This window comes from Gadus morhua, chromosome 16 (genome assembly GCF_902167405.1).
Source record: "Gadus morhua chromosome 16, gadMor3.0, whole genome shotgun sequence".
Taxonomy (NCBI): domain Eukaryota; kingdom Metazoa; phylum Chordata; class Actinopteri; order Gadiformes; family Gadidae; genus Gadus; species Gadus morhua.
In genome coordinates this window covers 32,028,697-32,055,117 of record NC_044063.1, presented here as the reverse complement: position 1 = coordinate 32,055,117, position 26,421 = coordinate 32,028,697, and the positions used below count along the sequence as shown (strand labels likewise).

General features: G+C 44.7%; 1 protein-coding gene across 5 annotated transcripts; it reads right to left on the bottom strand.

Moving 5' to 3' along the window:
• Window positions 1-21: 21 nt before the first annotated feature.
• Window positions 22-24,724, bottom strand: vaspb (vasodilator stimulated phosphoprotein b). Of its 5 annotated transcripts, none has more exons than XM_030381442.1 (14): window positions 24,267-24,724; window positions 9,660-9,831; window positions 7,612-7,792; window positions 6,941-7,007; window positions 5,459-5,571; window positions 4,805-5,088; window positions 4,378-4,517; window positions 4,131-4,182; window positions 3,936-3,963; window positions 3,577-3,613; window positions 3,244-3,300; window positions 2,345-2,423; window positions 2,168-2,225; window positions 22-2,067 (listed from the first exon to the last, which is right to left on the bottom strand). In XM_030381442.1, exons 1-14 carry the CDS (start codon window positions 24,269-24,271, stop codon window positions 2,033-2,035), a joined length of 1,308 nt encoding a protein of 435 aa, XP_030237302.1. In that variant the 5' UTR covers window positions 24,272-24,724; the 3' UTR covers window positions 22-2,032. The 5 variants fall into 5 exon arrangements, with proteins under 5 accessions (XP_030237302.1, XP_030237301.1, XP_030237303.1 ...); XM_030381441.1 differs by having other exon boundaries at window positions 4,378-4,520; window positions 24,267-24,723; XM_030381443.1 differs by lacking the exon at window positions 24,267-24,724 and adding an exon at window positions 9,964-9,988 and having other exon boundaries at window positions 4,378-4,520.
• Window positions 24,725-26,421: the final 1,697 nt, after the last annotated feature.

Here is a 26,421-nt window from a genome sequence, read left to right as displayed (position 1 = left end):
GATTACAATGAATACAACTCATTATTTTGGAACAAATAATGCAAGATTTAATTGTATTTGGTCACAGGTCTTCCATACCATCGACTGGAGTAAAATCAACTCCATTGGCCTGTTGAGGTGTAGAAGTCCTGGCAGGATCCTGCATGCAGTTCCTGATGATCATTTTCTCTATTCGATTAGAAATACATTTTTCAAATTGAAAGAAAGACTCAACAATAATGCATTTCAAGAAGCAGCTGTATTTGACTATAAAGGCATTTCTAATCCAGTGTCTCTAAGCTGTTGTCTTTATATTTCAAGTGTAAAAAGTCTATACTCTATAGAAAAAAAGAAACAATAGTAAACCCAAAACATTTCTTAAGAAAACAATCATCAAAAAACCCATTCACCAGTCATCAATTAAAATAGAAACAGCATTTAATTTTTGATAACAATTTCCCTCAAAACAAATATATATTTTCCTTATATATATATTTATATATTTATTCTCAAGGCAGTTGGACTTGGCCAAATTAATTGACCTTGTCATGGCCAATTTTATTTCATGTTTTAAAGTTAGAAAACATACCCAGAATTCAAAAAAAAGAAAAGAAATCATTGTACAAGAAGCACAGTTTAGGGGAACTGCACTGGCCAACCGATTCTCTCTGAGTGGGAGGGCAAAGCTCATGTGTCAATTCAGTATAGCACGCTGACACACTTTCTCTGAAACAAGTGCAACGCAAAGAAAACCGACTTTCCAAACCATTTCCAACTTACAATACCCACTGCTCTGTCACAAACTACAACACGCGACCCTCTTCCACAGCACTCTGGGTGTCGTGTTTGTAGTAATCCCATTCCCTTTGCTTCTCCTCTCCGCCATGTGATTCCTCCGTCTTGTGGTGTGGTAGGCTGGAGCTGTGTTTAAATGCCAATAGCCAGTGTCTTGGGAGCTTTAAAATCCATCGGACGTGGGGGCTGGAACCGAGCACTTGTCGATGTGCCTTTAGACCCGCATGCATCGTGGCAGCCCAGAGCGCTCAACGTAAAGGTTCTCTGAATTCCCTGTTCTCCAACGCCATGTCCTTCCTTTTTCAGTCTGCCATCAAGGCAAAACTCCTTTTTGTTTGGTTGTTGTGTGATATTTGGGGGGGGGGGTTGGGGAGGGTGTTGAACCAAGCTCTCTGTATAGGCAGTGTCTTGAGGATGAAGAAAAGTGTGTCACCAGAGAGGGAATAGAAAAAAAAGATTTGAAGAGAAAAAAGTTGATTGCTTAGAAATCCCTGCATGCCAATATCTCACGATACAGGACAGTAACCAAAGTGAATGACGGTGATGATGATGTCCCCGAATACTGTAGATCACCCTGTGGATAACTGGCGTGGCCTGAAGACCAGCGTGATTCTGAAAATCACCCTGTGTGTTTATAACTGCCGTGTTTCGAGGTCGAGGCGGAAGAAAGCGATCGGTCGGGGGAGGGGGGGGGACATGGTTGATGGACCACACAGAGGGGACAGGGAAGACATACTGTGCTCAGAAGTGGTCTTAATGGAAGGAACGATCAGGAGGGACATGGACATGGGCGCATTCAATGAGTTGATGAAAGTTGGGGTCCTGGCTACAACAGCAATGGTTTAAGATCATCAAAGTCCCTGATGGCATAGGATCTGAAAAGGATTCCCTGGGGTCTGTTCATTTTTCTTTATATTTTTTTCTTTTGATAAAGTGAATATGTACGGTGGGACATATTAAGCAAGCGTGCTTACATGTGCATGTGTAAGAGACAGTAGGCATTGCCTAGTGTGTGTGTGTGTGTGTGTGTGTGTGTGTGTGTGTGTGTGTGTGTGTGTGTGTGTGTGTGTGTGTGTGTGTGTGTGTGTGTGTGTGTGTGTGTGTGTGTGTGTGTGTGTGTGTGTGTGTGTGTTAGAGTGACAGATAGATTAGATTGAGAGGCTAGAGATAGAGAGGACTATAAATCCCTGGGCTGAGCAGGAGGGGGCAGTGAGGAAGAACCCATGCAGGTCCGTATCCAAACTCAATCCTCTGATCCTCATGTGCTTCTCTTCTGAAGCTCCTGAACAAAGGCTGCGGAAAATGAAATGAAAAAAAAGAAAAAAGCACCCGTAATCAATCATTAATAATACCCAACGATGTTTCTCATGTTAATATCTGTAAAGTAAGTCACCTCCAATGATCTCCTCCTTGACTTTTTGTAGCTCCTTCCTCACCTCATCTAGGATTTCCTGGAGAGGGAAGAACATTTGGAAGTGGTGGGGCTTTCCTCGGTGCACAGTAGAAGCTGTAGCTCTAGATGAGGTGTTACTCAAGATGTTCAGTCGCTCGTCAGCGATCAATAATGTACCTGTTTCATTTTCTCCAGCTCAGTGTCGTCGCCTCCTCCGGCATCATTACCGTTACCAGCACCGCCCCCAGTCTTCACCCTGCAACACAAATGTGTACTTAATACAAATATATACACACATACACACACACAAACTAAAGCATGGAAGGCGACGAGCATGGCCAGCCACGATGAAGTTCCCCGCCATCCGTTGCTATGGCGCCACCAGAGTGAAGAAACAGGAACCGGAATCAGAGGTTTCAGGGAACACAGGAGACAAATGCAGACCCAACAAAGGTTGACCATCCTCCTCCATTTGTGTGTAGTATGGAGGCGCTTTAAGACAATAATCGATGCAGATCATCTCTGTGGTTGCATTTCAAAGCACTACATTGCTTGTCATTGATACGTATCAAGCAGTGTATAGCTCTTAATGAAGTCAATAATATTTAAATTGAAAAGTTAATGCATGCTCTTCCTTGCGAGGACAGAAGTGCATTTGCTACTCACCCTTTGCCTGGAAGTATAAATGTATACATAAATGTGGAGAAATCGGACCAACCAAAAGTTCCTTTGAGGAAAATAAAACCCAAAGCCCAAGACTACACATGCTAGTGCTCAGAGGTACCAAATATGCAAGCCATTGTCCATGTATCCCTGATAACAGATTTAAGTTGAATTCAAATCGATACCTATAATATTTTAGCTTTTGTCAACTGTAGTACACCCTCCTAGGTAGCTGTTCTATGCCATGAAAATTTTCGATCAGAACCTGCTTCAACACACAGACCCAGACACTGTTCAGAAGAGAAGCTGTGATGACCTGAATGAGATGGGAGGGAGGGGTGGGTAGAGAGGGGGGGGGGGGGGGGGGGGGGGCTGTTGACTGAAAGCACCGGAGAATGGGACAGCATTTATACCTGGAACCCTGGGGCAATGAGGAAGTGGAGTCCATGTTCTTGGAGACGGAGTTTATCCTGTTAGTGAGACAGACACACGCGCGCGCGCACACACACACAGACACACACACACTCTCCACTTAGAATGGAAACGCCGAGCGCACGTGAGCCACGCAATGCGCTCGTGTGAACGGATCGCACAATGTCACACAATGACCACTTGCAAACACAGACACACGTGTACTACAAACACAAAGGGGACCCCTCTATCTTGGACGAAGAGGTGGTCAAGAAAGGGCAAGAAGGCGGGTTAATGGCGCATGGGGACAGGAAAACACACTCCTCTCGAATTACCTGCTCATCGACGACTTCTCCCACGGTTTACGAGTGTCTGTGGAGCACAGTGCACAAGAACATGAGTGTTGAACAATGTGACGGAACGCTGATAGATGGGATGAGCTTATTGTATATTTACATTTATGTAATTTAGCAGACCCTTTCATCCAAAGCGACTTACAATAAGTACATTTGTCAGAAGAAGGAGAAACAATATATCGCTGTCGGTACAGTAAGGATGTTCATAGATCCAAGTGACAAGCACCAACAATTGCTAAATTAATCCATTCCCCGTACACAACACAGATAGCTAGGATAAGCTATCTATTTATACAACTTTCTTTTTTATTGTATGGAAACAGGTGGATGGGCCTTACCGTTCTGGCTGGCAGACTCAGAATCATCCTAAAGGTGGAAAAGAAAACCAGAAAATGCCCTCTCAACAATGAACCAGGTTTGGTATATTTTTATAAATCTCCTATTCTGGGATCACTGTCATGTTGCAGCACCAGGACATCATACATACAAAGCAATTTCCTCTTTTTAATCGGAAAACCAAACAATATGCTTACATTATCCTGTGTCTTTGCAGGCACCTTCTCTCCAGTGTCTGCAGCTTTTCTCCTGGAAAGAAATATCCAATTACAATCCATTGGCAATGACCATCAATTTGTAGACCATGTAATGTAGTGAACACAACAACCTGTACTCATTATGAAACACATCCCAATGGGTCGAAGCCTCACCAAAAAAAAACATTCAATAAAAACTGAATACAGGTTTCTGTTTAGCGCGTCTTCGAATAGTGACCCCCCTCACCTCCGTGCCAGTATGGCACTCATCTCCCCCATCAGACCTCCGCCGCCTCCGCCTCCTCCACCCCCTCCCCCTCCACCTCCACTGGAAGAGTTAGAGCTGCGGCTGGAGTCGGTCCTCCCCAGAGCAGCCCCCGCATCCTCCTGCTGAGGGCAGCACACAACACATCAGGAAGGAGGAGAAGCAGGGGGCGAGAGAGAGAGAGAGAGAGAGAGAGAGAGGGAGATGGCACAGGACACGTGTCCTGTGTGAAGACACACAGGACACGTGTCCTGTGTGAAGACACACAGGACATTGTGTGATCATACAACATCAGTGTGTGATGTTCCGTGTGTGTTCAAATGCATACGTGTGGCATAAGAGACAGATGATCCTATATCCAATAGATATCATTCCATTTTCCATCGGAGTACGCCCCTTGTGTACTCACCTTGGATGCTTTCCGGAGTTTAGCTGCTGCCAGTGCCCCTGCCAGGCCTCCTAACCCCCCTCCTCCTCCTCCTCCTCCTCCGCTATCCCCTCCCAGCCCACCGGGGGGCAACGGCGGCGGGGGTGGGGCACCTGCCCCGAGTTGTGGAGGTGGTCCAGGAGGGGGAGGGATCCCGCCCCCAGAGGGGGGAGGAGGCGGGCCAGGGGGTGGAGGAGGGGGCGGTGGTGGCGGCGGGGGAGCCCCCGCGCCCATAGGGGGAGCTGGGGGAGCTGGGGGAATGGAAACTGTAAAACATGAAACATAATGAGAGACGAAAGGAGGTCTCCATCGATAACCGTTAACCACCCGGGCGGAGGACCGTTTGCATAGTTTACAACATCTAGCCTAAGTATTTGGATATCAATAAAAAAGCCACCTGACCACAGCTATGGGTTGTTAATAATTATATCACAGGTAAGAAGAGAGCGACGTAAATCACAACGTGCATATTAAAGGGGTTCATGGACTTTTGTTGAGAATTTAAATCAGGCAGTTTAATTTAAAGATGAATAAATTGGACGACTGGACGTTGACATCCTCGGTGGCAAGGCATGGACAAGGGAAGAAGGCATCGAGCGATTCTGATGGAGCCAGGCGGGCCAGACTTTGACTGACCTGCAGCAGCTTGTCTCTCTCTCTCCATCCTCTCCCTTTCCAGCCTCTCTCTCTCATTCCTCTCCTTCTCCTGGCGCTCCCTCTCCAGCTGTTCCAGCTTCTGCTGCTCGGCTCTGCGCACACAGGGCAGGAGATACCAACCCCGCTCAGACACAGGCACTTGTTTTGACATTGCAAAGCTAGCAAAATAAGACACCGACAACGGAACATAACAGACATTTGTGACACACACAGACCCACAGTAATGGAGAATGAGTGTCAAACATTAATAAACAAGGATGTAAGAATGTACGGGTAATACAAAAACCTGTGGCTTCCCACAAAGGTGAAGGACAGGTAAGAGCAATATCCTTTTAAAGCCCACCCTAAATGTATTTGTAACTCCCTGGTAGACGACTACACTAGAGCAGACGGCAATAGTTTCATAACACTTTCCTAAACAGGGGCACACGGGGCTGAGTAGGAGAATGTGGGAAATCATTAAACAGACTCAAGCGAGTTCCAGAACTGGAACGGTTCGGTTTCCTTGCAGTTTTGGTGTGCATGCGCAGAATACACCTCAGTGCAAAAATAAAGCAAGCGCACGTGCCATTCATACACAGCTACAGCCTCATAGTCCTGGGAGAGTTGAATTTCGGTAGGTCGCCCTACGCCTTCACCGTTTGGGGCAGCCGGTAATCCAACAGTTGCCACTTTCAGCATATTACGAGGCCGCTTTCACCGGGCAGGTTACCACATACATTACCACTTAAATGGGATTAAAAAGGTCAATCCCTCAGCCTCGACGTGGGATGGAAAGACTCAGCCCGACTGATGAAAGACTAAATGAAAGTAAATGTGCTGAAACATGGGAATATGACGGGTGATAATGGCAGAACCAGGGAGGGTTCAGACAGGAGAGATGTTCACTCGGCTCTCTGGAACCTTTGCCTTGAAGAGCAGGACTTCGGGTTAAGCAGTGTGAGGCTAATGCGCTCCAATCCGCCCTTCCGTGCGTGTGAGATATTAGTGAAACGGTGCCGACAGAAAGACACCTTACTGCGTGTTGCTCGTTAGGCAAGTCAACGGAGACTTCGCTAGTTCTGAGATCTCAATCCGTGAGCAACCGCTGAACGCACACGTAGCTGCATTGCATTTGCCACCAGTTATGCTGAGTAATAAAGCACGCCACTAGGCTAGGCTGCATAGTAATGAAAGCCCCATGTGGACAGTTGATAGAGACCCACTGTGAATGTTGGACGTCTTGAGCCCGAGTTTATCACAGAATTAGAGCTCATAAATGTTACGTATATTATAGAATTCTGGAGATTAGAGAGTAACCAAATACTGAACCACAGGGACATTCTCAAGTGAACCGGCGTTTCCGGTTGGCTAATGTCGGTATCAAGTGACTGATCTGATCTGTGCACACACAGTGGTCAGTCTGAAACAATTAAATTAGCCCAGCAGTAATCACTAGGTGCCTCGGCCCACTCCTGGTACCTCCGCTGCTGCTCCAGCTCCTCTGGGGACGGGCCATTGGACACTGGGCGGGGGAGGGTGGCGTAACCTGGGGAAGAGGAACAATGAAAAACCCTCTTTTATTTACATCTTCAGAAGGCTGATTACATGGCTTACAGTGCAGTCCCCGCAGGAAATGGCCCCATCATGAGCATGAACACATTGTAGTGTGTAAAAATAACGTAGTTCAAGCATCGCTAGTAGTATTGTGATTTAGCCTGTGGGCGGAACTCCTCGGCAACAACAAACATTTTCATGGAAGGATCTTCAGTGAATAACAAATTAATGATAATGTAAAACAATGCAATAATTGCAAAGCAACCTGTAGTTCTGGCTGATAAACACCCGCAGAGACGACAATATTTTTTAATTGTGGTTGAATCTGTGTCCTCCGCCAGAAGACCGATTTACAATACGTTTATGGTGGTGTAATCTGTGAACTGGCCCAGTACACAGATTACACCACCATAAAAGTATTGTATATAATGTAAATAGACCTTTTGGTACATAAATGGCATTAAGCAAATTCAAATCATGCGTCTAAAGAGACACTCCACTGAACAGGAGGTGCCGGGCACGGGTCAGACCATATGGGCCCGCGTGACAACAGCCCCAATGGCTGAAGGGAACACACAGCTTCTCTGATTGGCTACCTGCGTCTGCCATGGAGCCGAGCACCTCCAGCGCGTGACTCATGCCGTTGGCGAACAGCGTGGCGTCCTCCTTACTGCCAAAGTTCAGCCCCCAGACCTGCCGCGCGTCACGCCACTGGTGGAAGTTGGGCGTGGCCTGGTTGTACTTCAGACCCTTCACGATTGGACAGTTGATGACCACCTGACGGGACGGGAGAGATCAATGGCGGGACACGTTTAGCGGCCGGGGCTCCAGGAGAGAAGCCTCTAGAAACAACCAGTTCATATACAATTGGTGTTTTTCTACATGCTATTGAAACGATTAGTTCTCAATGTACAACAACACACGCGCAACAACAACAAAAAAGAGAGAGAAGGGTATAACCAAAAAATGGGTAAGGAGCAAAGAACGCCTTGGTGATTAGGTTTACAGTGCGCCCAGCAGGGGGCATGCACCCTGTGAGACAGGAGGGAGCGGGGAGGGAGGCTGGACCTGAATGTGCTGACACGCCACTTCTGTGTTTGTTTTACAGTCACTGAATTCCACAGAACAGAGGAGCGCAGAAAACAGGAGCGGAGACGTGAGTGGGGAGCTTGTTAGGGTGAATATCCGAAACAAACACACACAGACAGGGAGACAAGCGCACACATATACACACATGTACGCTAAGGTCAGGCAATAGGTGAGAGAACCAATTGGTTGAGGTCCAAAACGTCCATTTGGCACATGCTCAGAAATATACCTCATCAACATAGCCTGTATTTAAAACAAATATTGGCAGTTTGCCAATCCTATAGTATAAATGATGTCCAACTTTCAACGATACACATTTCCCTGGTAATCCCGAGTTGCATATATACACACACGAGATCATACATAATCCGTCCAGTAAAATCTCTTCTGGCTGCTAATGAGGCCTTTTTTACCAGGGAAAGTCCAGGTACTGGAGCTGGCCCATGCCTGAATATTAACTTTCAGACCGATAACCAATAGATGAATGGGACACCCTAGTTAGACATGTGGACACCTGCACACATGGTGAAGACAGACGAGGAATCTTGATTAGTCAGTCAGTCAGTCAGTCAGTCAGTCAGTCAGTCAGTCAGTCAGTCGGGTGCTGGTGCTGGGATCCATGGCCCTAAAGTGTCACAGGAAATGGTTGGGTTGGCCAGCTATCACTCAGGAAATACGGCCCATTTTAGGGTCCGTCTCTGGGGAACACTTGGGAGGTCTGCATGTTTAAGGAGGAGGAGGCTGCTTCAAGAGAGATCCCACAGCGCCACCACCAGACTGAGTTCTCAGCCACAAACAGCATGGATTATAAGAGCACAGGGCCACAGACACTAACCACTATCCAGGATACTGCCATCACTGGAGACGGCGTCACGATTAGGAGTGGGGCACAGTCCAGTCCATGTGTTTGATTACTGTTATCCCAGAAAACCAGGACAATATAATGTGGGCGACGCTATCTGTGCTCCATTGATAAATGTGAGAAGATGCACAACGGTCAGCAGCCCTGCCCAGACCACGCCCCACATCTCAACCTGTGCACCAGGACAAAATCACAGAGTCGCTGGTCCCAATCGAGTGCTGGCTGAATTGAGGAAGTAGCCTGAGGTTTAATGACCGTTCGTACCACGTCCCTCCTTCCTGCAGATATGTTTTACAACTGGGGATTTTCCTGAGTGATGCGACAACAGAATGTCCATGTTGCAACCGCTTACGTTAAAAAAGCAGTTTTTAATGATCCAACAGTAGGTGTATGTGCTCATAGCTGTGCATCATTGCAGATCTAAAACCTAAATCTCTTGCACACGGAATAGCAACCAATGCATCCACCTACACCGCATGAGGAAGTGAGCAACGGCCTCACTTCTTCACATGTTTTGCTACCCGACAGGAAACCGCATGGGTATGCACCTCAGGACGAACTGTCAAACTCGCAACTGTGAAATCACAGTTTACAGTTCCTTTACCAGCGGCTCCTCAGACAGTTAGCCGACCCTTCCCTCACATCACCCCCCCCCCCCATAATCAAATGCTCAGTGAGTTTGAGTGCGTCTACCTGTTGGTCCGTCTGCATCTTGCGCCCCACCACCCTGAAGGCATTGTTGGTGGGGTTGTGGTAGATCTGCACCCTGCTGAAGGCCTGTGGCCCGGTGCCCGCCGGCAGCCACTTCTTGTTGCCATCGTCGTAGATCATCACCGTGGCCCGAGCCTGGCAGATACTCGACTCACTGCGGAGTCCCGGGGGAGGAAAAAACAGAGTGTTACACCTAATTTATCTTCGCAGCCAGGAGCTGACAAAAAATGTAAGTCGTCTCGGACATTCGCAGGGTTCATACGCCGATTTGACGGGGCTTACGCGCCTCTGAAGATGTGACGCTATAGACTATCAACGCCAAATCTGTGTGTTGAATGTCCTTGTGTACGGACTGTGTGTGTGGGCACTGTGTGTGCGGAAACTGTGTGTGTTTATGGGGGGGGGGGGGGAAGTATGTGTGTGTGTGTGGGGGGACTGTCTGTGCACTTAAACAACAGAGCATTGCGGGGACTCTAAAAAACTGCCCTTTTGGGAGAAGATGAGGCATGGCGCAGCACTGCTTTCTTGACAAAATGTGGGTTTCTATTCCAGCCAACTTTGCTTTATGGTACGTGTGGTACTTCTTTGTTTAATCAGTATTCATTGTTTGCACGTTTCATTGCTTACGCGTCGTCTACGTTGATGAGTAATTGTTTTCCGGACCACAGCAACTCAACCACTTCCAATTCCGGTATACCTCGATTCCCATTTCATACAGAAATAATAGTGTTACTGTTGGTGTCGGATAAAATGGCAAAAAAATAAAATCTTGAACATTTGACAAATGTGATGAACCATTCAAAATTTATTTGGTGGAAAAAAATGAATGATTTCTTGATTTCAATAGCATACTATACGTTTTAAATACTGCTCTGTGCATAACATAAATAGACTTACCATTACAAACAGTCAAAACTTACACTCTTAGCACACTCTACTTCGATCAAAGTGTAGGCAAGACGGCAAAGTCGAATCTAGCCACTTTACCAGTGTACTGGTTGCTATAGTGACACAAGGTGAGATAAGGGACAAAGAATAGAAGGGTGGTGGCCCAAAAGGTAAAAAATAAATAACTTATGCAAACAAGTGATAATTAACGGAAAGGTATGAGGAGAACGTTTGTACTCAGTTGGTGTGAAAACAGGGGGAGCAGGAGGGGAAGTAGGGAAGCAAGTCAAGTCAATATCAAATAAACGAATAGATAAATATATTAAAAAATTAATTTATTAATATTTTATCAGGTACTCACGGTACTCATAATGCCATGTTGAGTTATTTCAGGGGACTGTTATTTCATAATGCCACATTTATTAGCCCAGCTCTTTCTTTTTCAATCTATTATACACAAATGAGCGGGGCACAAATGAGAACAGCACTGAATCCCTGAATATACATTAGCTCCGAGTATAAACAAAGCTGCAACATTTCTAGCAGATGGAAGGAAGGCTACATGGGGTGTTCTTCTCATAGATAGACCTAACTGTACCACTCATGAATAGATAGAGTAGCAGAGCAGTCATGCACTCTTCTTCTCCTTGTGTAATGGAGGGTGGCTCCTGTCAACTAAGCAACTTTTAAAGTCGGGGCAAACTTCAGCAGTACACACTACACAACCGGGCCTGCTGAGCATTCTTGCATGCCGTCGGGCCGGTGGTCCACACTAGGCTATTGGGAACATGCGAGGTGCACGTTCTACACACATGAAGACCGTTCCTTCTGATGGTCCACTCTACGCAATCACACACTTCGTGAGTCTGGCCCGATATCAAGCAATTTCAAAAACATCTTTGCACTCCCGACTCGACGAGGGTCGGCAAAAACTCATGACTTGAGCCCTGCAACACCACACGACAATCAGTGAAGCTTATATTTGGCAGGGTTTGTCCCATGGAAGGTGAGGCCAGGTGCATTACAACAACCTACTATGAGCCTTATCAAGTGGTCAGTGCTGTTCTGGTGCTGTAGCTTTGATCTGAGATGACCACGCCCCACTTATTCGGATATAACAGATGGAAATAAATATGGAATTATGAAATTAAATAATATAAATAAAAGAGGTCCTTCTGAGAAACATATGCATTTATTTATTTTATTTATTGAACTATAGTGACTGTATATTTAATTCAGGATTTATTTCACACTGGCATATATATTTATTTCACAGGCATACTCGTTTATTTAAAATGGACTTAAATTGTATTCCCTACAGTCTACAGAAGTAATAAGAGGGACCTAAAGCTGAGCGGTCGCTACAGAATCTAAGCTAGGCTACATTCTCCATTGACTTGTGTAAACAAGCTATGGTGGGAGATTGGAGCCAGTGTTTCCAGACAGGCCTGGCCTCATCTGGTGGGACCCAACACACTGTCACAATACACTGCCTCTGAATGGGCCTGGGCATGCTAATACGCACAGCTGAGCGCCATATCTGGGTCAAGTAGCAGTCACCAAACAATCCCAAAGCTTTGGTAGAACTTGTTTGTAGTCTGCAGAGAGTAAAACATCAGTAAACGGACACAGGGAAACGATCAGCACAGCGTACAGCAGATAGCGGTTTGAATGCTTGCCTTTGATCGTTATAGCGATGATATTCCCTTTTTTGTTTCAGAGGGAAATGGACACGGCGACAAAGAATACTGTTAAAAATTTATAAAATGGAAAATCTATGCATTATCTATAGATTCTATTGATTTTATAGATTCCTGGCCAAAAACTGAAAATATACACCTTTGTGCTTTACTTTCAAATTAACCAGCATGGTATTTAAAAAAATTTAGCATCAGATGCCTCTGCTATAGGATTTTAAGATGATACAGGCTAGCCACTAGCACAATAAATGATGTGAAACAATACATCTTTATTAATAAAATATAGCTTTCAGCTTTCTTTCCATCACACAACGGTAAATATAAAGTATCCATTTACAAATCGAGGCCCTGTGATTCCACGGCATGAGGACAAAAATAACTAAGTGATGCATTAAGCAATGGCGGGATCATGAAAAAATTAGGAACAAAGAAATAACACATGAAAGAGGAATCTGTTATTTGAATATGATTGACCATAAAGGAAATGGAGAAATTGTGGATTTACAAAATCGAAATCAGAGGAAGGAGATAATGGAGTTTGATAAAGAGAAAGGAAATGATTGATTTGAGCAAGAGATTTCAATCACTTTAACCAACTCATCCTGTCTGTAGACGCAGACAGGCCCGAGTTGGCCTGATCAACCTTTACAAACTGACGCAACTCCTGTTGGAGTCATTAAGTCACAACTCCCTGCTGCATGTCTACTGTAGTGAATGTGGAACAGCGACCTAAAGCTAGCCTGGGGTAGCCCTGGCTGGTCACAACCCTCAGAGCCATTGGCAGTCATGCCGTACTGTTGTGCCAAGTCTCTCACACACACACACACACACACACACACACACACACACACACACACACACACACACACACACACACACACACACACACACACACACACACACACACACACACACACACACACACACACACACACACACACACACCAACCTAGACATTAACCTTAAAGAGAGCTGAATGAAGAAAAGCAGACTGACAAAAAAGTGCATGAGAAAGAGTCCAAATGTCCCCTTGCCATTCAGTTACATCTCTTTCACTCAGGCTGTGCTCTTTCCACTACACTCAACCTAATCCATAACCCGCCACACACACACACACACACACACACACACACACACACCCCCATCTGTCCTGCCTGTGACACAATCTGCTACTTCCTGTGACAGAGCAGCAAAGCCACAACCCACTTCCTACCATCTAACGTAGGATGTCGTTACCTTAACCATGACATACATTTCTCAGTTATACATCCTTATCTCTCCCTCACACAGATGTTATGGAACAGGACAGAACACACTCAAAAGATTACTTATTTTTTTCTCAATTCTCTCATTAAAAAGGGTACCCCACTACGATGAATTGTTAAATGTAATTTCATGACATTGTAAAAAGCGAACAACATTAAATCAATAGACGCATGTTGTGTGATTATGCGGACACCAAGAGCACATAGTCATGCTGGTGAACAGGTACCAATACCTGCACTGAGCGTGCTGTTGGCTCGGAGGGGGTGGGGGGGTTATGGGAAGTCTGAGGGGACGAAGAGAGAGTGTCTGGGAAAATGGCTGCATTTTTAATGAGAGGGGAACCTGGTCCTGGGAGCCCCCCCCCCCACTGGAGAGTCCTTGTCTCCAGCTAGAGGGCTTGAATTATGGAAGGACTGCAGACACCGAGACGGAAAAAAACTGCGCACCCGTCACCACTCTCGCAACCTGCCGAATGCCAACACATGACGCCTACCAAATGTTGAGCAAACTGTCTGAGCTATGGTAAGGGGGGGAGGGGAAAGAGGGCAGAGTATTAGCACTGCAACAGACTGCCACAAGCTGTGGTCGTTAACATGCTATTCCTGGCCCTGCTTGCGGCTACAGACAGATACTGTCCGCTAGGCTAGGGCGCACACTGTGGTAGCTTGTCGTGCCAGGCTAACTAAGCGACTAGTTGACTTAAGAGGGTTTTTAATGGGCGAGCACATATAGGTCACTGGCCGCCACTCTCAGGGATTTTGTGCCTTAAGGAATTTGATAGAGATCAAAGTATAAGATTTACATTTCCTTCCTAAACCAGCAGCAGGAATCATCGCAACAGGCAACATGACAACTGGATGTGGGAAGTAGAGCTGCTCGATTAAGAAAAAACAAAACATAATCAAGATTATTTTGGTCAATATTGAAATCACGATTATTAATATGTTTGAGTTAAAAAAAAGGAAGAAAATGTTTCAACTAAGTTATATTAGTTTGGAGATCGTTTGACCAAAAAAATCAGAATAACGATCAGAATTAGATTAATTTCACAGCCCTGGTAGGAAGTTGTCACAATGGCGTGGTGTTGTAATCATAACCATAGAAAGTGACAGGCTTCAGAAAATCAATGCTTGCAGACAGGAAATACACAGCTGCAACACACAGAAAGAAAAAACAGTCACTTGTGTATCTTAACCTTCTCATATTTCAGCCTAAATGGGATTCTGATCGTGCCACAATTACTTGGTCGGGGAAGGGTTAACAGGAAAATGCAGTGTGCAGCTGGGCCACAGGCTCACTGTGAAATGTCTGTATAAGGCTTTGCTTTTAGAGATTTCCCATAATACGCTGACAAGAACAGTCAGGCCCGGTGGCCCTCTTTTTCTCCCCTCCTGTTTGCGTTCTCTCTCTCATGTTCTCCTCCTCCTCCGTTCACCTGGCCCTACCCCCTGCACTGTTTTGCTACTGTTGTGTCTTCCTCACCAGGGCCAGTGCCTCAGAAAACACCGTGGGCAATCCTGGCTGACACACCAGGGCTTACCCTGGCGCACTCCGGTCAGGTCCCAAAGGGATGATTTGCATATTGTTTAACAAATATTTGGTTTATTTTGTAGAAGCTTTAATCTTGAAGAACATTTGATTCCAGATACAAGGCAACGGTTGGGGTTAGGCATCTCAAGGATGCCAACCTTTCCTTCAAACCCCTTAGCCACTTCATCATTCCCCTACAAAACATAGATGGAACGACCGTGGACAAAAGCTTCAAGTGAGACATAAGAGAGACAGGGTATTCATTCAACACATCACAATTGAGTAGAGAAGGTTATGCGTGTATCTTTCATATAATGAATGTAGCAGTGAGGTGTACGTGCAGCCACCGTGCCCATCAACCAAGCATTCCTTTAATAAGAATCCTCCTGGGGGGAATTAATGAGGAACATCACAGGCTCCTAGCTGGGCTTAAGCAGAGATGGTCCACTGGGCGTGTGAGGGAGTGAGCCACCTAAGACAAAGCAGAGAGGGTCCACTGGGCTGTGTGAGGGAGTGAGCAACCTACGACGGAGCAGAGAGGGCCCACTGGGCTGTGTGAGGGAGTGAGCAACCTAAGACACTGCAAGAGCCTCCACATTCCTCCTACGCCACTACTTACTCTTCCATTCCAGGACTCACAAAAAAACACTTCAAAAGCCTTTTTCTGTCTCGAAATCTCAATAAACTGACACAGAACTTACTTTAACTCTGATGACTCAACTTAAGGAACACCTTTGTCCCTTCAAAAAATAATGAATGTGCAGTTAGTTGACTAACAGGCTTATGGCCAGAAAAAGTGTTAGAGTGAGTCTCCTTTGGTACAGAAGTGCTACTGCTAGACTATGAAAGACTAACAACGTAGTCAGCCCTTCTAAATACAGAACCACATTATTCACTGCAGCAGTTTATCCATGAGACTTAGTCATGGATGACTCAGTAAGGCGAAGACGAGATAGGAATAATGTGTTGGCGGAAAAGGGGTCACCATTTGGTTGCCTTGCAAACCTCAGAAGGCCTTCTAATGAATTTGAATGATTTTTTTTTATATTATTGTGTCATACATTAGCATGCCCAGCCCACAAGGGCTTACAAGACACCATTATAAAACATAGACAGACCAAAAACCAAAAGTAGATGCTAAACATCTGAAAATAACAATAATAGCGCATTAACGGAATATCTTGTTGGCCTATTGCTAAAATTTCCAATTAACACTCAAGTGGCTGTTTGGGTGGGGATAAGCAGGAGGGGACCATAAAAACTAACTTTTCACACCGCCTTCTTTGTGACTAGTCCAGCAGAAATCCTTCCCCTTTCAGGGCCTGATAAAAAAAAGAAGTACTATTTGCATTCCATATGGCTCACAAATGTTAATACACTGAAGCACCCAACACCCGATCATAAGGTTGCATCTTCAGCATGTAATGAGACAGAACATGCTGAGCTGGCCCAAACAAGGCATCCACAAGGGTTCAACTTGTACACCATTGGCGGGCCGGAGTCAACTGGCCTCGCGTGACCCCACACCAACGCATGAACAACTCGGAAAGGAAAGTGACACTTTGCTACTGTCGAGTTTCAATACAGAAGCCATGGCCAAGCAAATGAGAAAGTTCAAATTGAGATGTTCCTGATTCCTTCATTACTCTGTACACCAATGTGATTTCCAGCTAGGGAATGTTCAAGACCTTGAAGCAAGAAGAGTAACACGAGTCTTCCCTCAATACACTGCAACATCACAAGCACAGTAAAGTACTCAGCAGTACATGCGCGGAACTTGAGTGTCTAGACGAGAGCATGAAAACCACATTGGAAGTACGGTACCCTGGTGTGAATCATCCCATGGTGCAATCTTTCCCTGTTGCCCCGTGTGTGATCCTTGACCTTCTGTCTTTGTAAAGGAGTCCACGACCGTCCTGCTGAGACCTTCACGACCTCCCAGTTCACATTCCGTTTCTTCCGACAGATGGGTCTGGCCTTCATGCCATTGAAAGTCATTTCAATGCTAGGACCACATGGGGGTGGCATTTGACGTTTGTTCTTTTCAGATAACATGTTTTTGCTTTACTTCTAACTGGGTTCGGCAACGGCAAAGAGAAAACGGTCATTCTGATTGGCTATTTGAACAATGTTTTGAAGTTTTGAACAACGTTAGGCCATGTCCATATTTGGAAATCAATTGCTGCCCAGACAAGGCTAGACTGATTTTCATTGCAAAACACAAATGTGGATTTCATGAGGTCTCATGAGGCCAGACAAACTTGACTCTCAAATTTATGCTGAACCAAAAACCACAATGATATTATCTCACCTAAGAGCCAATCTTTTGCCAGTTGGTTCCTGTGCCGGACTGTTATATAGAACTATGTAGAATATATAACTGGCCCACAACACTAGTTAGAGAAAAATCTTGAACATCGTTTGTGTGCGTTCAACCCAACAAATACAGTACAGGGTCACAGTTGGTGGCCAAGGGTTTGACCTCAGCTTGTAGACTAGCATACAGTAGACCACTAATGTCAGCCCAGACCTCAGGGAGAACATTGTGGACCTCCCGCCCCCAGGACCAAGCCCCTGACCACAGCTTTCAGTTATGTGGAGCCTTGGCCTACACGACACAGGCATGGCATTACATGTTTTATATCTCCACCTATACCTTGGATTTTAATTGGTGCTAATTGGGTATTTGGAAACATGATGTGTTGACTCTCAGTCAACATAGCTGCATTGTAGTCACAGCCGTGTCAAGCTATTTGATGGAAAAACAAGACATGATTCAGGTTCAGGTTCAAGTCAAGACTGTCCTTGTATGGAAGCCCCGAAAAGTAACATGTGGTAGGGAAAACCCAACCATTTAACGCGAGCCAAATTTGGTTGGTCAAAAATGGGCCTTATAACCTGGAGAAAAGCCTCCAAGTGTTTTCTGTATGTAACGGAGCTGGGCTACTCACCGTTAATTATGATTCATATGTAAGGAAGCAAATGAAGAAGCTTAGCAAGTTCTCCATGGACTCTTTAAGTCTAACTTGTAAAAACGCACAGTCACACAAATGCAGCCAAGCACCCACACGCTGCAGGCTAATGCCTTGTGCCTCCCCAAAGCAGCCACACAGAGAGGTATGCCAGGCATCTTGGCCATCCCTCAGCTCTCTTTCACAATGCTCCCCATCACAATTAAGACAGAGAAAAATAAAAGATGGTTTGAGCCCTCTCAATTCTGGCCATACTTTTCATTAAGGCAGAGTTGACAGCTCAAAACCTTCTCTCCAGATCCCTGCCCCCACCCTCTACACATTCTTTTTGCACTGACTCATTACTCGCTTGGATCCCCTGACATCACAGCACATCCTCCTCCACGTTGAATGGGCCGTGTGGCAGAGCGAGGGAGAGCTCCTCCTGGATTGTGCTGGACCGCTTTAAGGAAGTGCCCAGCAGAATGCTTCCTGCTTCTTAAGTCGTAAGGCGGGAGTGAGGGGTTGGTGAAGGGGGAGGGAGAGAGAGGCTGCCACACTTCATGCCCTTATTTGGAATCCGCCAAATCACCTTTCTCCTCCTTGCCGAGTTCAATTCCTTTTACAGGTTGGAGCACATCCTCCCTCTCTGGGGCCGGGGAAGAGGACGACTCTTGAGGAGAAAATTCTGTCCGGACACAGAGAGACTCCCACTCCACCGTCCTGACTTGCACACGGTCCGTTATTACTGGAAATGGTATGCGTCGTAGACCGGAGTCCCGGGAGAGACTGAAAGTGGATCCTGGGCTCCTGCTCTGTAGAGCTTGCTCATCCATAACAGAGCAACACGTCATGAGTGTAGTGAAGACATGAGAGGCACATGTAACAAAAGAAAACAGATCATTCTCCATTGTTGACACTCTCAGTCGGTCCAGTGAACCCTATTAAAATGTAGAGTTCACAAAAATTAACCCACAACAGTCAAAACCGAGTGGGGGACAAATTTCCAAGTGTGAAAAACAAGGGGCCAACAACGCTATGGCACAATAATGTCTGCCATGCAGGAAATAATTCTGACATAACCAAACATGCCACAGCTGAAAAGCTATTTTCTGCTCTTTTGTCCCCCCTGCGGAGTGACTTCCAGATCAAAAACCCTGTGCGATATAGAAAACATCCAACATCCAATACTTAATTTTGTCAGACATAACCCCTTTTTCTCCAGCACCAGAACTTTTAACCCCCCCCCACCCCCGTCGAAAGCAGGCATGCTTTATCAGCTCCCATCATCGTTGCTGACCAAATGGGTAGAGCCAAGGTCAGGAAACATGAGAGATAGAGTGGTTTAAGATGGCTGACATTATGGAACCAGTCATACACAAAGAGGCATCCATTATGCTCCATTATAGAGGGGAACTCCATTGCAGTCTTATGTGCATCTCTGGCCATTAGCAGTGGCCAGTGCTGACCATATATTACCCCATGAAAGCATCTTAGCGTCTCGTCTGACAACCATTATTCTACTCCTCCCAAACAGAACACCCAGAATCCCCATCACATACCACACACGGAGTTATCAAAAAATGAAATGCAAAAAACAACATTAAAGCATATAGAGATTACAGCTATAGCAGCAGTCCACTTTGTAAATTGATGGATATGTTGATCCAGGCATTTTCTCTAAAGACTTTATCAGTGAGGATGTCAGTGTTGTATGTTGTCATTGATTTCCATAAAGCACTCAGGATAATAGAACATTATACAATTGCCACAGGGAGTCCAACCAAAGCCCTGTTACACTTCCCGTTAACCACCCAGTCCTTCCATCTGCAACATTCAGAACCAAAAAAAAAGGTTAAGCTTGTGGAACGGCTAGTTAAGGGGATTATGGTGTTTCAGGCTATCAACAACACGCCGGTCATGGTAAAGGTTATGTTGAGGGAAGGAGAAGAGAGCCAAAATAATCTCAAGGAGACGGCGAGAGAGAACATAAGAGCCTATAGACACAATAGCTACCACTGAGGAAACTTGATTTGTCCTCAAGTAGACAATGGAAGGTTTTGTGCATTGAGCGACTCCTGTAGCAAAGCGCCTAATCCAGGGGGCCGGTGGCCATAATGGCCTGTTTATTATGCGTGTGAGGTGGGAGGACCAAAGGGGGTGAATTGTTACGGAGCGAGGGGCAGGGGCACTAGACATGATTAGGTGTTGTGGCAAAACAAGGCAAATGCATTTAACTAGTGCACTGCCTGCACTACACAGACAGGCATTGTTTTAACCTTTTCCTACACAAACCCAGGCGTAACATTGCTGCCGTCCAGGCAAATCTTCTTCATGTTTATTTAGAGTCCCTTTGAAAAAAAAAACATGCCAAAACAAAAGCATGAAATGAAACTTGTTCTTAATATAGAATGGAATTCCCACACAAAAATCTACTGCCTAAAACCATGTGATGACCAACTACTTGTATTCACACACACACACACACACACACACACACACACACACACACACACACACACACACACACACACACACACACACACACACACACACACACACACACACACACACACACACACACACACACACACACACTTCTAATTGCGGCCTGTGTGGACAAAAAGCAGAGATTGATGCAAAGGTGGACATGAGAGGGAGGGACACATTCCTGCCCATGATAGATTTGCTGTTGCCCTCTTAAAGCCAGGCAGCTCTGGAACACGATAGTGGGAATGGAGACAAACAAAGGAGACCAGAACCGGGTACGTTGCTCTTGCTTTTACGGTGGATCGATAGTAAAGAGTAAGGCCCTTTCCGCTATCTGCATCTCCCTGACCCCAACCCTGCAGAGAACTTAGGAGATCTCTGCGTCAGTAAGGAGGGTTAACTTGTGCGATAGAAGATGTTACCTGCCTGTTAGTATGTAAATGTGTGGCCTAAATGATTAGTCAAACAACCAATGTGTCAAATACAATTGATAAACTAAAAATAACAAAATTTTCTCCTTCATGTAGCAGTTCAAATCAAATATTTGATTCATGGACGGTTATAAAATAAGGGAAGAGTTGGTTTCTTTGCCCCCTGTCAAATAAAGCAAGCCCATTTAAGACATCACTTTACTATCATTTATGAAATGTCAGACTAAATGATTACTAAATTAAAACAACATTTGGTTGATGGACTGATCATCTTTAGTTGCTGCCCTAGTGTTTGGGTTCCAGAGCCCCAACTTTAATGCCCTTTAAAAGACATTACATTTTTTCTCAATCGTTTAAACACTTTTTCTGAAACTATAGCTCTATCTCTCAAAACTCTCAACACAAACCTGTGAAGAGTTAATCATTTTGTCAAAACTCAACAAATTCTTCTCAAAACAGATTTCTTGCAACAGTAAACACAGCTATCAAATTAATATCTCTTAGAGAGCATCAATTGAACACTGATGTGATCAATTCAAAATACTTCCAACAAAATACTATTTACATACGTATTGGCTTCATGAGGCCATGTTACATATTCCAATGTATAAAATTGTTTAGAAATAGCTTTGGCAAATTACAGTACAGTAATTGCACTAATGATTACTGTAAAATGAAAAACACTACAGTAAGAAAATGTTAAGACTGTTTATCAGGGGATCTAATGATGAAAACAGTGCCCAAGTTCAAAAAGGTAACAAAGCAAATATTTATTTGTCACTGTAATACAGAAAATGTTCATCTGAACTGACTGCATAGAAAGCTTTTCGTAGGCCAACAAAAACATTTTTTTTATCTGTATCCCACGTCCGATCCTGATGAAGGCCAGAGGACCATATCTACAACACAGTAGAGCTCAACTGAGGCCTCTTTCATGCTCCGACACATGATTGAAGTGTTTTGCCAGTTGAGTTTGAACGGGTGAGAAGTGAGTTAGACTTATTGGTAATTAGTTGTTGCGTTTTGAAGGCCAGTGTTTCCAGGTGAACCAAGTGTGCTTAATGTTTGAGATTTTTGCAAAAATGTGATTTAGAATCACTATAGGCCTACGTGTGAATGAAAACAGTGGAATTGTGCTTAGAGTTAGCAGTCTGGAGTCTTGTAGTTGATACATGAGCTTAAATTTTTCAGAATATCGTTCATAGTTCCATTTTCCTTTGTGTATACAATCAAGAAAAACTGTAAAGGAAGGCTGACAGTCTGATCTTCATGGCAGGAGTCACCGCCCTGACCGTAAAGGGCTCTTTATGGTTCCACATTCACGCAACGCGAGGGGGTTACGGACCCCTTACGTCCTTGCGGACCCTCCTTGCGTCCACCGCAAGGGCCGGACGTGCGCCTCCCAAAAATCGTAACCTTCCATCAAGGCGACGCAGAAGCAAGGGCTGCGATTGGTCCGCTTACTGAAACCCGACGCAGAACCATAAACGTTCACGACTGCGTCGAAGCGTCTGCATGGTCATTGCGTTGCGGGAATGTGGGACCATAAAAAGGCCTTAACTCACATGGCATACCTTCTGTTTCACTGAACAAGAGAAAATAAGAGATGATTGTGATTTTTAACCCTGACCTCCACAAAAGTATTTCAAAATTATATTAGAGGCGGTCAGCTCTGCAATGCAGCAGCTAAGCTTGGGGAGAATAACATAAAATAAAACGTATATGGGTCAATGTCACGAAATGGCCTCCCCGTAAAACATGAACTGCATGGATAGAGTTGCTGGTTGAGATCCTATGCCATGGAGGCATTTATATCAACTTAAGTAATGTTAAATTTAGACACTATATGGGATGGCCTGGTATCAACTCCCCTCTCAACTCGAAGATTTGTGCCAACTTGACGACAACAGTAAGCCATTCTGTAATTGTTTGTATAAAAAGGTCTGAACCAGTCGAACGATTTGGCTAAAGGAATTAAATAAAGATGAATATGTTAATCAGTATAACTCAGAAGATCAATGGATTTAAAGCAACTACTGTCCATGCCAACTACCAACTCTGTGAATATACCATGTTAGGGCACACAAATACATCTATATACCATTGCATATGTGCATTTAGTTTGAGGAATGTGGCTTGAATAAATAGGCCAACAGCCCTCCTAACACATTGCAGTGGCTTTTGCCACAGTGAATAGACCACGCAAACCTTGGACCAACCATTGTCTCGTTGACACTGTTTTGGGGGTTAAAGTGGTAAGATTGCTTTAGGATAAGGAAGTCCTTACACGGGTGGCTCACCAACCATCGTCATTTGTATAAGAGAAACTGGAAATTGAATGTGAAGTAGCAGGCCTACTATATCGAGTCCCAATATGCATACGGAGCGCATGGATAGAAAAGAGTAAATATATGTCCACAAAAAGACGTAGCGAGGAGTGGTGGTTCAAAACATGTAATTGTAACCTGCACAGGCTGTGACAGGATGTGGAATTCGCCGACTTGGGTGTTGCATAGAGAACTTTTGTTCCGGGTCCGACCCTCCCTGACAATATCCAGAGTGGGGAAAAGGAGCCGACCTACACGTTGTTAGTTGTGTGGCTCTAGAAAACTTTTCCCACCATGGTTGGTGGGCTTCCAACCGTTAATATGCACCATAATAATGAGAAAACAATCATCACCACCACATAGGGTCCAAAACTATACTCGGGGATCGCAGCAGAAATGTGTCATGTGTAAACATCAAAGTGAGCATGGAGACGGAAACTATGTGGTCATCGAGACAGTACCTAACCTAGGAGCATTGGTTCTGGATCCGTCTGAACCTATTAGGTCCATGGTCTGAACTTGGAACACCGGGCATGATTGGAGGAGATACACACACTTACATGGTTGGAGGAGATACACACACTTACATGGGTCGAGGAGATAGGTACACACACTTACATGTCAGGTGTCGGGACACGTTGTTACGCAAACAACGTCGGTTAGTGACCGTCAAAGCCTGGATAAAAGAGCCCCGTTTACAAAGATGTTTTCAGCGGGTTTATTGTAGCAAAGCCCGATCGCCATGCGCTTGACTGCTTCACTGTGTGGAGCCAGTGTGAAACATGGTCACAAACCAAATTGACTCATGTTTCAAAGCAAGCGATTCAATCTTTTTTGATTTATTTAAGTTTATATGGTTGTCTGCATTGTTCATAAAAAAAATAAAAAAAAGTTAAGAGCCTGTAATACGTGGGGGAACTATTGTGGAGCTGGCTGAACACAAAGTGTAGCACACACAACACACAATGAATCCGTGGAGAGCGGCGGTCCGACCCGCTTTACCCACCTCATTGTTCCGCCGGGGTGGAGGTCCTCTCCTCGGGTGCAGTCCGGGTGTCTTCAGATCAAAAGCCCGGGTTTAAGAAGCAACCGGATAACGTAAAGAACCCGACAAAAGCCCGTCAACGTACATCTAACACCCGTAGAGGGGGAGCTACAAGCCGGATAAAGAAGGAGCACACCTCGGCGGTGGATTTCCTGGTTGTGCGGAGAGGGGGGGGAGGGGGGGGATACAGTAGTGGAGCGGCTCGTCAACTCCGATCACTATCCCGCATTGGTCTGATATCACCACCGAGCACTGAGCTCCAAGACAAAGTGAAAAAAAAAACGCACGTCCAAAGCGCAACTTCTTCTTTAATTGGCACTAATTGATCTGCTGGTTCCACGGACACAATGGCGTGAATGTGCGTCAGACTGTTCTCCCGGCCTCAAGGCTGTGGGTGAGTTCACTGGAGTCTGGCCCTACCCGAGATATTCCCTCATCCAAAGCCCTCAGGCGCGCTTCACCTCGCCCTGGCGGTGGCTCCTTTATCATCCAAGTTTGAGATCATTATTCACTTCAATTTTATTTGTATTTTTCTTTTATGGTGTGTAGTAATCAAATCAATGGCGGAAAAACCTTGATCCATGCAATACAATTGCAATATAATTATTTTTTGGATTTAGCCTATTTATTTTTTAATTATGCACTTCAACAGTTGTAACCGAGGGGGCTTTTTCTAAGCAGGGGTCTAAAGTCATTTAATACAAAGTGGACTACTTAAGTAGACTTTCATCGATGTGTCGTGTAGGTCATTCTTGGAAGTGCTGTTCTTCTAAATAGGGGGAAGTAGTTGAAAAAATGTAAGGAATCCATTACATATTCATAGTATGTGTAAACATTCAGACATCCAATCTGTCTCACAGAGGCACACACACACACACACACACACACACACACACACACACACACACACACACACACACACACACACACACACACACACACACACACACACACACACACACACACACACACACACCCCAGTTGACCAGTTAGAGCAGCTGCTATAGGTTTTTAAAGCTGCACCCTGAATTTATTTTGTCGTAAACTACAGTTGCACATTGGAGCCATCTTTGATCGATCAACTCATATTCATATTAAACACATGAGGGAAAAGATGGCAGTGATTTGCAGATAATTATTATTTAAAGGAATCCTGCCTAAAAAGTCAAAAATACAAAACCGGGCTGTTTAGCAAAATCAATGAATAACATAGAATTATAATGGATGTCAACTTAGACACATTCATTTCTAAAGAATAAGGCCTTAAAAATGCAAATGTTCGCCTCTGTATCCAAATACACCTTCATTTGTTGACTCAGGTCAAATACGAAAGACAACAAATACTGCTATTTCTCTCTCCAAAGTTCTTGTCTTTTTGCATATGCCTTTGCCAGATAAGTAAGTAAAACAGCTCTCACTGAAGCACACAAGGAGTACAGAGAATAACCAAAAGCAAATCCTGGTAACCCAAACTATAGCTAATCTTGGCCTTGGGGGGGGTTCGGAATATAATCATGTTAATCTTTTGATTAATATGAGGCCCGCAATCGGTTTGGCAAAGGGATAACTGATAGGCTACTGGTATTGAGACTGATGAAAGCGGGGATGGATTAGCAAGAGACCACTGATAAATGGAGCAATTTGTGGGTTTGTTATGCAATTGCATTACTTTCAAAACCATAATAAAATAGAAAAAATCGGTTTGTTCCTCTTTAAAGCTAACTGCCTAATTCGGATTTCTTCACAAATGTTGGTTCCTCTGTTGGTTGAAAGGTAAATAAGATAAGGGTTACTGACAGTCCGTCATTGCAAGTCTCTTTTAAAAATGTATTGGCAAGAGTAAGGTTTTGCTAATTGATGTCTGTTTTACCTTGAATATTATACAAAATCCTATTTTCAATCCCCGTTCAATTATGGTATATTTTTGCAACTGTGTCTAGGCTATTTTGTGCTAGACACAGTTGAGAGAGAGAGAGAGAGAGAGAGAGAGAGAGAGAGAGAGAGAGAGAGAGAGAGAGAGAGAGAGAGAGAGAGAGAGATTTTATAAAATGAGACAAACATCAAATTGAAACTCTTCATGCTGAATTCTGCAAATCAATACTAAAAGTCCAAAGAA